The 12,993-nt window shown below is 39.0% G+C and overlaps 1 protein-coding gene across 12 annotated transcripts in view; it reads left to right on the forward strand.

The window, feature by feature from the left end:
- ULK4 (unc-51 like kinase 4) overlaps positions 1-12,993 on the forward strand; it is a 518,222-nt gene that overhangs the window by 10,472 nt on the left and 494,757 nt on the right. For 11 of the 12 annotated variants that reach the window (XR_016394710.1, XM_089919133.1, XM_022563634.3 and 8 more), the window contains 5 exons: positions 3,959-4,058; positions 6,100-6,239; positions 8,561-8,723; positions 10,616-10,717; positions 11,288-11,371. Coding sequence is in view for 11 of the 12 variants with exons in the window: in XM_089919133.1 (XP_089775259.1) it covers positions 3,959-4,058; positions 6,100-6,239; positions 8,561-8,723; positions 10,616-10,717; positions 11,288-11,371 (589 nt within the window). In the remaining variant the exon portion in view is untranslated. Of the gene's footprint in view, positions 1-3,958; positions 4,059-6,099; positions 6,240-8,560; positions 8,724-10,615; positions 10,718-11,270; positions 11,372-12,993 lie in introns of those variants that run through there. The other variant, XM_089919139.1, reaches the window with a different exon arrangement.

The following is a 12,993-nucleotide window of genomic DNA, read 5'->3' on the forward strand; positions in this document are numbered from 1 at the left end:
AAAAGGCAAAAGTATGGAAACAGTAAAAAGATGAGTAGTTACCAGAGTTTGGGGGGCGGGGGGAGGAGTGGGAAGGATGAATAGGTGGAGTATAGAGGATTTTAGGGCAGTGAAACTCTTCTGTATGATACATGTCATTACATATTTGTCCAAACCCATGAAATATACACTCTGTTTTCCACAGAGGCTATACCATTTAATATTCCCACCAACAGTGTGCAAGGGATCCCATTTCTCTACATCCTTGCAGGCACTTGTTATTTTCTGTTTTTTTGTTTGTTTGTTTGGTTTGGTTTTTGTTTGTTAAAACAGACATCCTCATGTACATGAGGAGGTCTCGGCTTTTGAAAGGTGTGTGAACAGTTAAGGGAAGACTTATGGGGGGCATATGGGGGGCAAGGTGCACAGTAGTTGGTAGATTCAGAGTTGGGAACATGAGGAATTTCTCTTCTGAGGTGAAAATCTAAGCCTTCAGTTAGGAGATGGGGGAAGGGGAAGGCAGTGTTCTAGAAAAGAGGAAAGAAAAGGTGTGAATTAGTCACCTGGAGAACAGACCAGCTGGGGCCATTTGAGATTGGGAATCATCAGTGGAAGGTAGCTCAGTCAGCGTGGTTTGTGTCTGCTTAAGTGCCTTGGGTGTATGCAGAGTGTGTGGAGGGTTGAATTGAACTGGAATAGCAGTACTAGAGCGAGTGAGCTGGAAAGTGAGTGAGTGGTGGTCATGGACTAGGGTGTGTGGAAGAGATTTTGGAGAGAATACAGTTATCAGTAAAAAGAAAAAATCTAGGGCTTCCCTGGTGGCACAGTGGTTGAGAGTCTGCCTGTGATGCAGGGGACACGGGTTCGTGCTCCCGTCTCGGAAGAGCCCACATGCCGCGGAGCAGCTAGGCCCATGAGCCATGGCCGCTAAGCCTGCGCGTCCAGAGCCCGTGCTCTGCAATGGAAGAGGCCACAACAGTGAGAGGCCCGTGTACCAAAAAAAAAAACAAACAAAAAAACCAGGAAATATCTAGCAATGCTGTCCAGTAGGAATATAATGGGGGTTACACACATTTTTATTTTTTATTTTTGGCTGTGTTGGGTCTTCGTTGCTGTGTGAGGGCTTTCTCTAGGTGGTGAGTGGGGGCTACTCTTCGTTGTGGTGCGCGGACTTCTCATTGTGGTGGCTTTTCTTGTTGCAGAGCACGGGCTCTAGGCGTGCGGGCTTCAGTAGTTGTGGCACACGGGCTCTAGAGCACAGGCTCAGTAGTGTGGCCCGTGGGCTTAGTTGCTCCGCAGCATGTGGGACCTTTCTGGACTAGGGATCGAACCTGTGACTCCTGCATTGGCAGGTGGATTCTTAACCACTGCGCCACCAGGCAAGTTCTTGTGGTTACAAATCTAATTTTTATTTTATTTTATTTTATTTTATTTTTTTTTGCGATACGCGGGTCTCTCACTGCTGTGGCCTTTCCCGTTGCGGGGCACAGGCTCCGGACGTGCAGGCTCAGCGACCATGGCTCACGGGCCCAGCCGCTCTGCGGCATGTGGGATCTTCCCGGACCGGGGCATGAACCCGTGTCCCCTGAATCGGCAGGCGGACTCTCAACCATTGCGCCACCAGGGAAGCCCTACAAATCTAATTCAGTATCTATGCTGAAAAAGGAAAAATAAGTGGAATTCATTTTATTAATATATATTACTTAATCCAGTATATACAAAGTATTATTATTTTAGCGTGCAACCAGTATAAAGTTATCGAGATATTTTTCTAATTTTGATGTTAAGTGTTGAGCATCTGGTGTGTGTTTTACACTTGGGGCTCATCCCAGCTCAGACCAACTGCTCCTCAAAAGAGCACAGTAGCCATCTGTGGTGAGTGTTGGCCACGGTATCTCCTGCATTGGCCAGCGCAGGCTGCAGATGGGTGGTTGCGGTGAGGGTGGAGGGTGAGGTTGGCAGCCCAGCGTCTGGAAGAGTGGGTACTTGGCATGTGTTGAGTGTACGGGAGGGTCCGGAGGGGTGTGCTGTGGCCTGAATTCTGTCGGGATTTCTGTACCTCTTTTATTTTTTCACTAGAATTTTCCCTTTTCTGTGCCAGAATCAGCAGAGATCCCTTTCAACTTGCTCACTGAGGGTTCTCCGCATTTTCTCTTGGCCTTATATTAGGGATCTATTACAAGGTGCTCTTCAAATTCTTTCTTGGTCACTCTGATGCTTTTTTTCCTACTCATCTGTCTTCTAAGTCATGTAGATTCATTTTCCTTTATTTTTGGTACAGTATGAGCCCACCTAATTGTTCCTAGAGTGTGCCAAATTCCATTTCTTTTTTTAAAAAAATATTTATTTATTTATTTGGCTGCGCTGGGTCTTAGTTGCAGCACATGGGATCTTTTTTTCTTTTTTTTAGCTGAGGCATGCGGGATCTAGTTTCCTGACCAGGGATCAAACTCAGGTCTCCTGCATTGGGAGCGTGGAGTCTTAACTGCTAGACCACCAGGGAAGTCCCCAAATTCCATTTCTAAAACAGGGAGCTCTGTATTTCTACTAATTATGGGCCCGTTAGCCAGTGTTGAGTGATAGTAGAATTTGTAATTTTGTGTTTTGTTTTTTTTTTAAACTGTACGAGGGCCTCTCACTGCTGTGGCCTCTCCCGTTGTGGAGCACAGGCTCCGGACACGCAGGCTCAGCGGCCATGGCTCACGGGCCCAGCCACTCCGCGGCATGTGGGATCTTCCCGGACCAGGGCATGAACCTGTGTCCCCTGCATCGGCAGGCGGACTCTCAACCACTGCGCCACCAGGGAAGCCCTAATTTTTTTTTTTTTTTTTTTTTTTTTTAAAGAAAATCAGAAAGCAAGGGTGCAAAGCACTTTGGTAAGTTAGTCATCAGCAGTTCTGAGTCTTGATGGTTCGCACACATTTTTGTGGTTTTAGTTCCTATATATAATGGGATTTTTAAAGGGAGGAAGCAAAAATTCCAGAAGCAACTTAGCGTTTTTTAAACAGACAGGCTTTTGCATCTTTATTGTTGAGTTTTGAATTCACTCTTGTTTTTGGTGCATAAGTATTCTTATAATCTAATGGAAATGTACATTTTAAGATCAGTATGTTCATTGTAATCATTCCTCTTTTAAGAATCTAGGTGAATTGATATTAGAATTCACTAAGGATATGCTTAAAAAGAAAATAGAAGGCTTTGAGAGTTCTTTTCAGTATTGTAAAAGTAATACACTGTCATTATAGAAAATTTGAGAATATAGAAAACTGAATAGAAGGAAAGCAGCATTGTTGTATCACCCGAAGGCAATCAGTGTTCTTTTTGGTTTGTTTCTTCTAGTCTTTTTTCCTATGGGCTTTTAAAAAATTTTCTAATCATGTTATTACATAATTTTATTTCTTGCTTTTTTCACTTAACATTATAACGTCATTTTTCCATGTTATAAAATTCAACAAATACTTTAATGTTGGCCTAATAATAATTATTAATATACAACTTATTTAACTATTATTGTATTTTTGAGCGTTTAGGTTATTCTTACTTAAAGGTTTTTTTTGTTTCCTTTAAAATTATTTCTTTTTTCCTCATTATGAAAGTACTGGGTACTTAATATAGGAGATAGAAAATGAGAAGTAGAAAGAATTTAAAAACACGAGTAATTCTACTCCTAACGGCAGCTATTTTGATGTATACCTTCTGGTCATTTTTCCTATGAGTATTCTTTTGTGATGTTAATTTACACAAATACACAAAACTTTTGTACAAGGTTTTGTTTGTTTTTAAAGACTGTATATTGAATTAGCATTTTTCCATGTCACCAGCCTTCATAACCATCATTCTTAATGTCTGTATAGAATTCCACTGAATAAATCCCAGTGTCTTCTTATTTATTTCCCAGTTGTGTATTTAGGTGTTTCTTAATAGATGCAAGGGTTTAAGAACTTTTTTATTTTAGTGTGAATGCTGTGTGTTTTTATAGGTTCGTCTCACCCATGAAATTAAACACAAGAATATTGTAACTTTTCATGAATGGTATGAAACCAGTAATCATCTCTGGCTAGTCGTGGAACTCTGCACAGGTAAGATCATGTAAGAAGTGCTACGATTGTAGCCACAATTATATAGTTTTGAAAAACATATGATGTAGTTTTTTTTTTTTTTATAAATTTATTTTATTTATTTTTGGCTGTGTTGGGTCTTTGTTGCTGTGCGTGGGCTTTCTCTAGTTGTGGCGAGCAGGGGCTACTCTTCGTTGCAGTGAGTGGGCTTCTTGTTGTGGTGGCTTCTCTTGTTGCAGAGCACAGGCTCTAGATTCGCGGGCTTCAGTAGTTGTGGCACGCGGGCTCAGTAGTTGTGACTCATGGGCTCTAGAGCGCAGGCTCAGTAGTTGTGGCGCACGGGCTTAGTTACTCTGCGGCATGTGGGATCATCCCAGACCAAGGCTCAAACCCGTGTCCCCTGTTTTGGCAGGTGGATTCTTAACCACTGTGCCACCAGGGAAGCCCTGATATAGTTTTTGCTATTTTCCATTTTTCTTCTATTACAAATATAAGCAGTGTTGATACTATTGAGTACGTTAACTTGAACACCTATTGCTTGATAGATATTAGGGACTGGAAAAGGGTAAAGGTGTTTGGTAAGAGGAAGACGTGTAAAATTCAATTTGGGGTTAACTTTACTTTGGTATAAAATAATGCTAAATCACCTATATAACACTTAGAAATCTTTTTTAGTGATTATTGATCAAAAAAGCTTTCCCATTCAGTAAAAACAAAGTATTTTAGGTCAACTAGCTATTAGCTAATTAGTTTATAAAGTGCTTATCTTTTTATGCGAAGGATACTTGCTCTTAAAAACTTAAGCAATATGGAAAAATACAAAGATGAATCAACAAATACCACCACCTAGCAATAATTAGAGATAACATGTTATAGCTCTTGCTTGCTATAACTTTCTAGGACTATATACAGGAAGAAAGGTGACTAAATACATAGATACTGTATTATCTGGGCTTTCAGTTGCAGTGTCTTTAGGAAAAAATGTAACAAGTACCATGGTTAGTGTACTTCTATTTATACACTGAGTAATAATAAATCATTAAATATTAAGATGAAATATAATTATAGCTTTATGAATCTCCTACATACTGGCACTTAGAATTTAATACAATCATTAAAGAGGTTATTTGGAATAATTCATTTGCATTTTATTTTTCTGAATCAATAGGAGGAGTCTATGGTTTAATTACTTTCATGAGATGTACACACTTTTGAGGTGATCAGGGCACTCAACCTGTTTTACTTTTTGCTTCAGCTGTTATTTGTGACCCCTGGCCATTGTAATAGCCTAACTCTAATTTATGCCTGTGTTTGGAATGGTTCCTCACCCGCCAAACAAAATGAACAGACCCCAAAATACGCCTACCTTCATTGCACTAATTCTGATTGAACTTTCAGATGCCGGCTAAGACTTCACTTTCTCTGAACTTGACTCCTGTTATAATCTTGACCCTAAAAAAAAAAAAAAAAAAAAAAAGGTTTGTTTCTGGCACTTAGATGGCAGCAGATGTGAGTGGGACCCTGGTAGGGTATAGAAATGGAATTTGCAGCGTGTCTGCCATTGGCCTTTTATTTCATCAGTGGTGTACGTGAGGGTTTGTGATTTTCTGACTATTAAGGAAGAGCACCTTTTTTTGTTATGCAGTTCTTGTAGAATGTGACCTCACTTTGCACAGGAGTAAACGTAACTGTACTTTGCACAGTGTGATTAAAGTGCACAGCTTAGGTTAGTATTTAACACTAATTTTTGTAGCTGTTTCTTTCCTGAGGGATCTGGAGTGAGAAATCACAGCACCACAGTGATTCTCCCTTCATCCCACTGGCTTATTTATTCACTGTTCTTACAGTCTGAGCAGTCATTCTCCCTGAGCTGGCTCTGGAGCGTGGAGGTTTCCATTTACGGTGCTTGGACCACTGTTTGTTAACATGTATGTTTCCCCTGCCAGACTGTCCAGGTATACTGATTTGATCATGTTTTAATGCTCAGGTCCCAGCATGGAACCTCCCAGAGGCACTGTGTAATATTGGTGGGTTAAAGTGGGTGATTTTAATCAACTTGCAGGTGGTTCCTTAGAAATGGTTATTGCTCAAGACGAAAACCTCCCAGAAGATGTTGTAAGAGAATTTGGGATTGACCTGATTACTGGATTACATCATCTTCATCAACTTGGCATTCTCTTTTGTGACATTTCTCCTGGGAAGGTAATTCATGAAAGTTTGGGTTTCCTGTTTGTGTTTCAATTCATAGGGCTTCCTCAAAGATGTTTTTATTTTTAGATACAATTTTGATATAGAACATCTTGAAATTTTAAGTGAACATTTTTTTTAAACAAAAGGAAGTACATTGTACTATATTTTAGGTTCCTATTTAGCTACCTATTGAAGTAGCTTTTAGAAAGGGAAGTCTCCCCTCCTTTCAGGGTTCTTTGAGTAATTATTATTGCTCTTGAGGTATATGGTGAATGATGAGCTCAACAGATCAGTAAGATAAGATTCTTTGCTCTTAAATTATAGTACACGGTTATGAGCCATTATTTTAGTTTGATGATGACATTCTTGGCTATGTATGTATGATTCCTGATATTATGGATCAAATATTTTTCTTTTCTGGTAAAACTAATTATCCATAAGTAAACGTGCTTCAGTGTAGTAGAGTCACAAAACCTGCTTAGAGTCAGAGCCACATTAACACTGATACTTAGAAGCTGTGGGCCCTGGACAAGTTACCTTTTCTCTCTCTCTGTACCTTAGTTTTCTTGCCTGTGATGTGGAAGTAGATATTTCAGGGAGATTGTGAGGATTATGCATTATATTTAGGTTAAACTTTTAGGACATTTCTCAGGGATTGTATGTGTTACTGGTCTTAGCTGCTAGTTCTTTTCCTTTGTTAATGTGAACACAATGAAATGAAAAGTTGAATATTTCCTTGTTAAACATTTTTCTAGGCCATCTATATAAGAACCTAATTAAACCTACAAAAAGCTCCGTAAAAATTCTGTATAACAAATAGAAGTTCTTGTTGGAATATTCATATACTTGTGTCAAGACTATAACCACTTAACTGCATTACAGCCCTGAAAGCAGCTATAGACAATATGTAAATGCATGGGTGTGCCTTTGTTTCAATAAAACTTTATTTATGGACACTGGAATGTCAGTTTCATGTAATTTTCACATGTCAAGAAATATTAGCTTATTTTCATTTTTTTCCAACTGTTCAGAAACATAAAAACCTCTCTTAGCTCATGCTTATACAAGCCTAGAGGCTATAACGTACCAACCTCTGTGTGGGAGCTCTTTAGTGAGGTCTAGTATCAGCTCTTTATAACCTAGGAGCTTCAGGCTGATAAGTAAGGTTACTTTTATTCCAGAACTGGGGTTGGCAGAGTTCCGGCAGGATGACTGTTTCTGTAAATGGAGTTTTACTGGAACACCCACATTCTTTCATTTATGTATTGTCAGTGGCTGCAGACTTCCATAATCAGGACAGAAGCCTTACGGCTTGCAAAGTCCAAAATATTTACTAACTTAAAATTTTTATCTGCCCCCTGCCGGTGGTTTTCAAAGTGTGTTCCCTGTACCAGCAGCATCAGCATTACCTGGAACTTGTTAGAAATGCAGGTTCTTGGGCCCTGCCCCAGACCTGTTGAATCAGGAACTCTCAGGGTAGGGACTAGTAGTTTTTCTTAACAAGGCCTCCAGGCTGCTCAAAAAAAAAGTTTAAAGGTCACTGTTGTAGACTAACTGACATCCTTAGTATTTGTGACTAGAAGTTGAGGGTGAACTTTAAATTGCTTTTAAGGACCAAGAAGCCCCCTGATCCATTGCCAGGGAGGAAGAGATAAAGGTATGATTTCAACAATCAACAGATAACTTCTAATCACAAATTATATTAGCAGACTTGTGCACTTAACACATGCCAGTCACTGTCAGAAGCCTTCTGCATCGTGTATAGCCTCAGTCCTTACAACAGTCCGAAGAGTTAAGTATCATTTTTTCCATTTTGTAGGTGAAGAGACAGATTTACAAAGGTTAAGTAACGTCTGCAGGTCAGACTGCCAGTAAGTGGTGGACCTAGGGCTCAAATCTAGATCTCTAACTTCAAAACCCTAGTCTTAACCCTAAATCATATGTCCTCATTTGAATGAACAACCCCTAGGACAGGTGGGCTTCCAAATCCTCTTTCAGCTGTCACTGAGAATAGGTGAGTATAGCTTGTTTCATATACTTTCCTCTTTATCTTTCCCAAAAGACTGAGGTTTCCCTCTGTGGTTAAATGATGTGTTTTTCATCTACATCTGAGAAGGGACAATTTAATGTTTGATTCTATTACTAGTCAAATGTTGGATTTATGTTTCTTTGGCTTCTTTTTCTAAAAACTTGTAAGCATTTAATTTTCTAAGTTGTGATGAAGCAAGAAAACCAATACTCAGAGTTCTATAGTGAGATTATAAGAGGTACGGATGGAAATGCAAATTGAATAGAATTTGTTTCTGAACACATTTGTTTTTTAACCTTTATAGATACTCTTGGAAGGGCCTGGCACACTGAAGTTTAGTAATTTTTGCTTGGCCAAAATGGAAGGTGAAAATTTGGAAGAATTCTTTGCATTGGTGGCAGCAGAAGAAGGAGGAGGTGATAGCGGGGAAAATGTACTGAAGAAAAACATGAAAAGTAGAGTCAAAGGTACGTGGAGAGCTTCCAGGTCAGAACTCTAGTTGTGGGCCGCCCAAGTCACGTGTTTAGGAAATAATGTCCACCTTTTATGTTGCCAGTCAAAAAATGTATTAAAAATGATCAGGAGAAGTCTGGATTTATGGATGGTTTTGTCCAGGGCCCACATTTTCCGTGTGGCTCTAGTGCCGTGTGAGGCGCAGGGAACCTCTGACAAAGCCTTATCCTTAGCTTTATCACTGACCACTCATTAGAACATAAGGAGCGGGGTTTTGTCTCCCTTCCTGCTGTATCCTCAGCACTTAGAACAGTGTCTGGCATACGCTGGTGGCTCAGGAGATACTCAGCGTTGTTGAGCAGCTGATATTCTTCTGCAAGTAAGGAAGGTTTCTAAGGGTGCGTCCTTGGGAGGTGGTTTTGTCAGTGAGATGGGGCCTGGGCCGTTAGATTGCTGTGCTTGAGGGGAGAGTGTGAAGTCATATTTCTTATACCAGAACTTTTGATAGAAGTGATAAAGATCTTTTTTCCTCAAGTTCCTGGTGTATGTACTTGAGACTTTGGACCACCGAAGCTCTGGTACACTCACCAGGAAGCAAAGGGCACTGAGAGAGAGAGTGGCATCCTTGGGCTTGGTAGTCATATGGCCGTGGATGAGAGGAATGAGGGAAAGGGACGGCGGGGGAGCAGCGGGTTAACAGAGGCCCCATAAATACAAGCAAGGAACTTTAACTTGCAGGGCCAGTCTTGAAGTAAGATTTCACGCCCAGGAAGAAGGCTTTCTAAATCCCCAAATATCATTCCGTGGCATCCTATGAAAATGAGTATTATGGACTATGCTTTTATACAGAAACCAAGGAGGGCAATATGTTTCAGGAACGTGTATTTGAAATTTTCCCCTTTCGTAAGGGGAAGAGGGCTGTGTTGTGAAGAAATGTCAGAGTTTCTAGCAGTGACACTCGATTACTTCTGAGCTTAATCTAAGAACAGTCCCCATGGTGGGCGCACATTAACCTCTTTTCCAAGGGATTGGTGATTACTCACTTCATGGTAAGAACATTCTCATTGGAAGATGGGAGGCTGTGGGTTTTGGCGAGTGCTCTGTTACTGCCCAGCTCTGTGACTTAGAGGATGTTAGAGTACCTTCCAGGCTTCAGCTGCTCTCATAAGTAAGCAAGGGAACTTTCTATCTCTAGAATTTGGTGTTTCTATGTAATACTAAACTCTGTATCGAGTGTACATGATACACACTAGTGCTGTTCACCAAATAGGTCCTGTTCTGTTCCTCTTCTGGTTACATGGTAGGATTGCATCTTCCCTGCCAAAGCTCACCAAGTGTGCGCAGAAGTGATGCGAGTCTCTTTGGGAATTTTAAGAGCCAGTGTTTAATTTGCTACGTTCTTTGCCCCTGCCTTGGTGATTGAGGAAGCATGGTTGAAATGAAGCCTGGGTCTTGGATGGACTGACTGTGAGGGTCGGGGCCCCTTGGCTGACCTGTGAGGGACGTGTAGTTTCAGTTATAAGAAAACCTGTGTGGTTAAGTCAGTGGGAATTTGGGGTGCTTACTGCTGCATAACTTAACCTATCCTATTCAAAATACTACAATCAAAGGTTCTTTTCTTTCAGCTATTTGCATTGTTAATTTAAAAAAAGAATGCACCTCAATGTGCCACACCTCTTACTCAGGTGAACATTCAAAATCTTTGTATTTTTATATATTCTCACATAGTCTTGGGAAGTGGGACCTTAATATTAGAAAACATTAAAAAAATGTGAAATATGCATGAAATTATATTTATGTGCGTGTTCTCCCATCTTTTTTCACCTCACCTGGTCTCTCCTAGGTAGATTTGTGTTGGGAGCAGGACAAACGCCTAACAAAGCTGTCCTTTCTCCCTTGTTCTTAGGATCTCTTATCTATACAGCTCCAGAAATTGTGAGGGGTACTGACTTCTCCATTACCAGTGACCTCTGGTCCTTGGGCTGCCTGCTCTATGAAATGTTTTCAGGTGATTACTTTCTGGTTCAGTTTAAAATCAGAGCTGGACACACACACCCAAAGGTTACATCTGGAGTTTTCAAAGAGTTTACCTATAAGATGTGAAAAAGCTAGTTTTCCTAAAATTTTCTATGTACTGATTTTGGCCGACTTGCTTGGTGTCTAGGCATATGCAGATTTGTAGGAACTTTTGACATGGAGGTATTTTCCATGATGATCATTTGGAATGTTGAAATATGCCTAACTGATGTGTCTAACTGATTATTAGCAGAAAATCTTGTAAAGGTACCTGTGACTGTGAATTGTCAGATGTATCCAGTGGCCCATGTAGCCATTGGATCATGGTTGTCCATAAGTGAATTTTGTATTTGTTAGGTTGATAAATTTTGAATTACACAACTATAAAAATACATAGACAGTGTGCCTGGTATGTACTAGGCATTCAATAATTAGTTATTGCTATATACATATTTTTTCCTGTAAATTATGCAATCCTGAACTATCTGTAGTTGAGATTTATTAAGAATTGTTGGTAACAGCAAACTGTTGTTTAATTTTGCAAGTTTTCACATGATTTCAGGAAAACCTCCGTTCTTCTCAGAAAGTTTCTCAGAATTAGTTGAAAAGATTTTTTATGAAGATCCTTTGCCACCTATTCCAAAAGGTAGGATGTTTTTATTATAAATGCAGTTAATATACTCCTTACGTGGACTAAAGGTGCACTTTTATCCCCAAAGTGTGTTTGTATTGATTCATAACCCCTCAAATTTATATTTTCTAAATAGTCACAAATTGATATTTTTAGAAATGCTAGCATTCCTTTTGCTATTTTTAAAAAGATACTGAAATGGAAAACAAAGTACTACTAAGACTTTCCCTCATTTAAAAATACAAATTATCTTGTGCTCCTATATCAGAAGAAGTCTGGTTCAAAGATTTAAGAAACTCAAACTTTTATGTCTTTTTTTGGTGTGTTCATGTGTATGTACCATTTACTTAATGTGTAGTCATGTCCCATGTAGTTATTTCTATTTAGTGCTTGAATAGGAACAAAAAGGTGTTTCTCAGTCCTTATCTTGATGAATCAGAATGCTACCCAGATAAGCTTTTAAAGTCTTTTAAGCTAGATATGGTTGTATTTTTAAAGTGTTGGCAATTTAATCATACAAAGTGTAATTAATGTAAGTCTACCATTAACAGTTTTAAGAAAAGAAAAGGTACAAACATAATAAAACACTTTGCTACACAACTCAAAAGATGTGAATCTTAAGTCACAAAGATGAAAACAGGACTTTATGAAAAATAAGGTTGTGAGTTTTTAAAGAAAAAACATCCTCAGTAATTAATGGAAAGAATAGAAATACAGAATATTTTCAATATTTTAAGAATCATCCTTGGTGAAAAAAACAACTCTCGATATTTTGAAAATGGTCTATATTTCTTAAAACAAAACATTTCTTTTTTATTAACTTTATTTTAATTTTCGTAGAAATCAGTCCTTCCTGTCTCCTATAATGATGACTTCTGATTTTTTTTGTTGTTGTTTTAAGTACTCATAGTACTGAGTATTGTTTTCTCCTAATAAGTTAAAGATTTTTATGTAGGGAACAGAAATCTGAGAATGAAGATATCAAAGGTCTGGTCAAGATACTACTTTGGCCTAAGCGTAATTATTTCACAGGGATCTTGATCAGACTGTGGCCACAGTGCCTGATAGCACCATCTGTTCTGATGGCTTTGGCCGTTATCTTCATGGCCACTTCTTTTAATGATAGACTGATAATTTGACCATGGTATGTACCTTTCTAATATAAAAAGACAAAACACTTGGAGATTAATGGAATTGGACATTGTCATAATATTGTGATGATTATTTTCCTGTTAAAAATCTTTAAAGAGAGATTGCAAGTACTCTAATCATAGTATATTATAAAGCAAAGCTGGTCAAGTTAAGAGAAAATGGTCAGAAAATGAGGCATAATTAATAGCTGAAGACCAAGGGTATGAGTTTGTCAAGCTGGTGGTCCTTACTGGGCTTGTTCAGTAAAGAGAAAGTTTAGAGGTTAGTCAGAACTTAGTTTTTGAGATTCATATTTTTTGTGGTCCAGGGAAGAGTTTTTAATTTTTGTGTCCTGCCGCCCCAGCCCTCTCCTGGCATTAAATGAAGACTGTTACTATGTATTCAGTGTTCTCTTAAAAATAGTTTATGTGCTTAAAATACTGTTATTATGATGTTGATGTAGGGTGTGTTTTCAGCTACTTATCACTTTTTTTCTTTTTTGGGTA

The sequence above is a fragment of the Delphinapterus leucas genome, chromosome 10 (assembly GCF_059928025.1).
Source record: "Delphinapterus leucas isolate spDelLeu-1000000601 "Yukka" chromosome 10, BTC_Dleu_Yukka2, whole genome shotgun sequence".
Taxonomy (NCBI): Eukaryota; Metazoa; Chordata; class Mammalia; order Artiodactyla; family Monodontidae; genus Delphinapterus; species Delphinapterus leucas.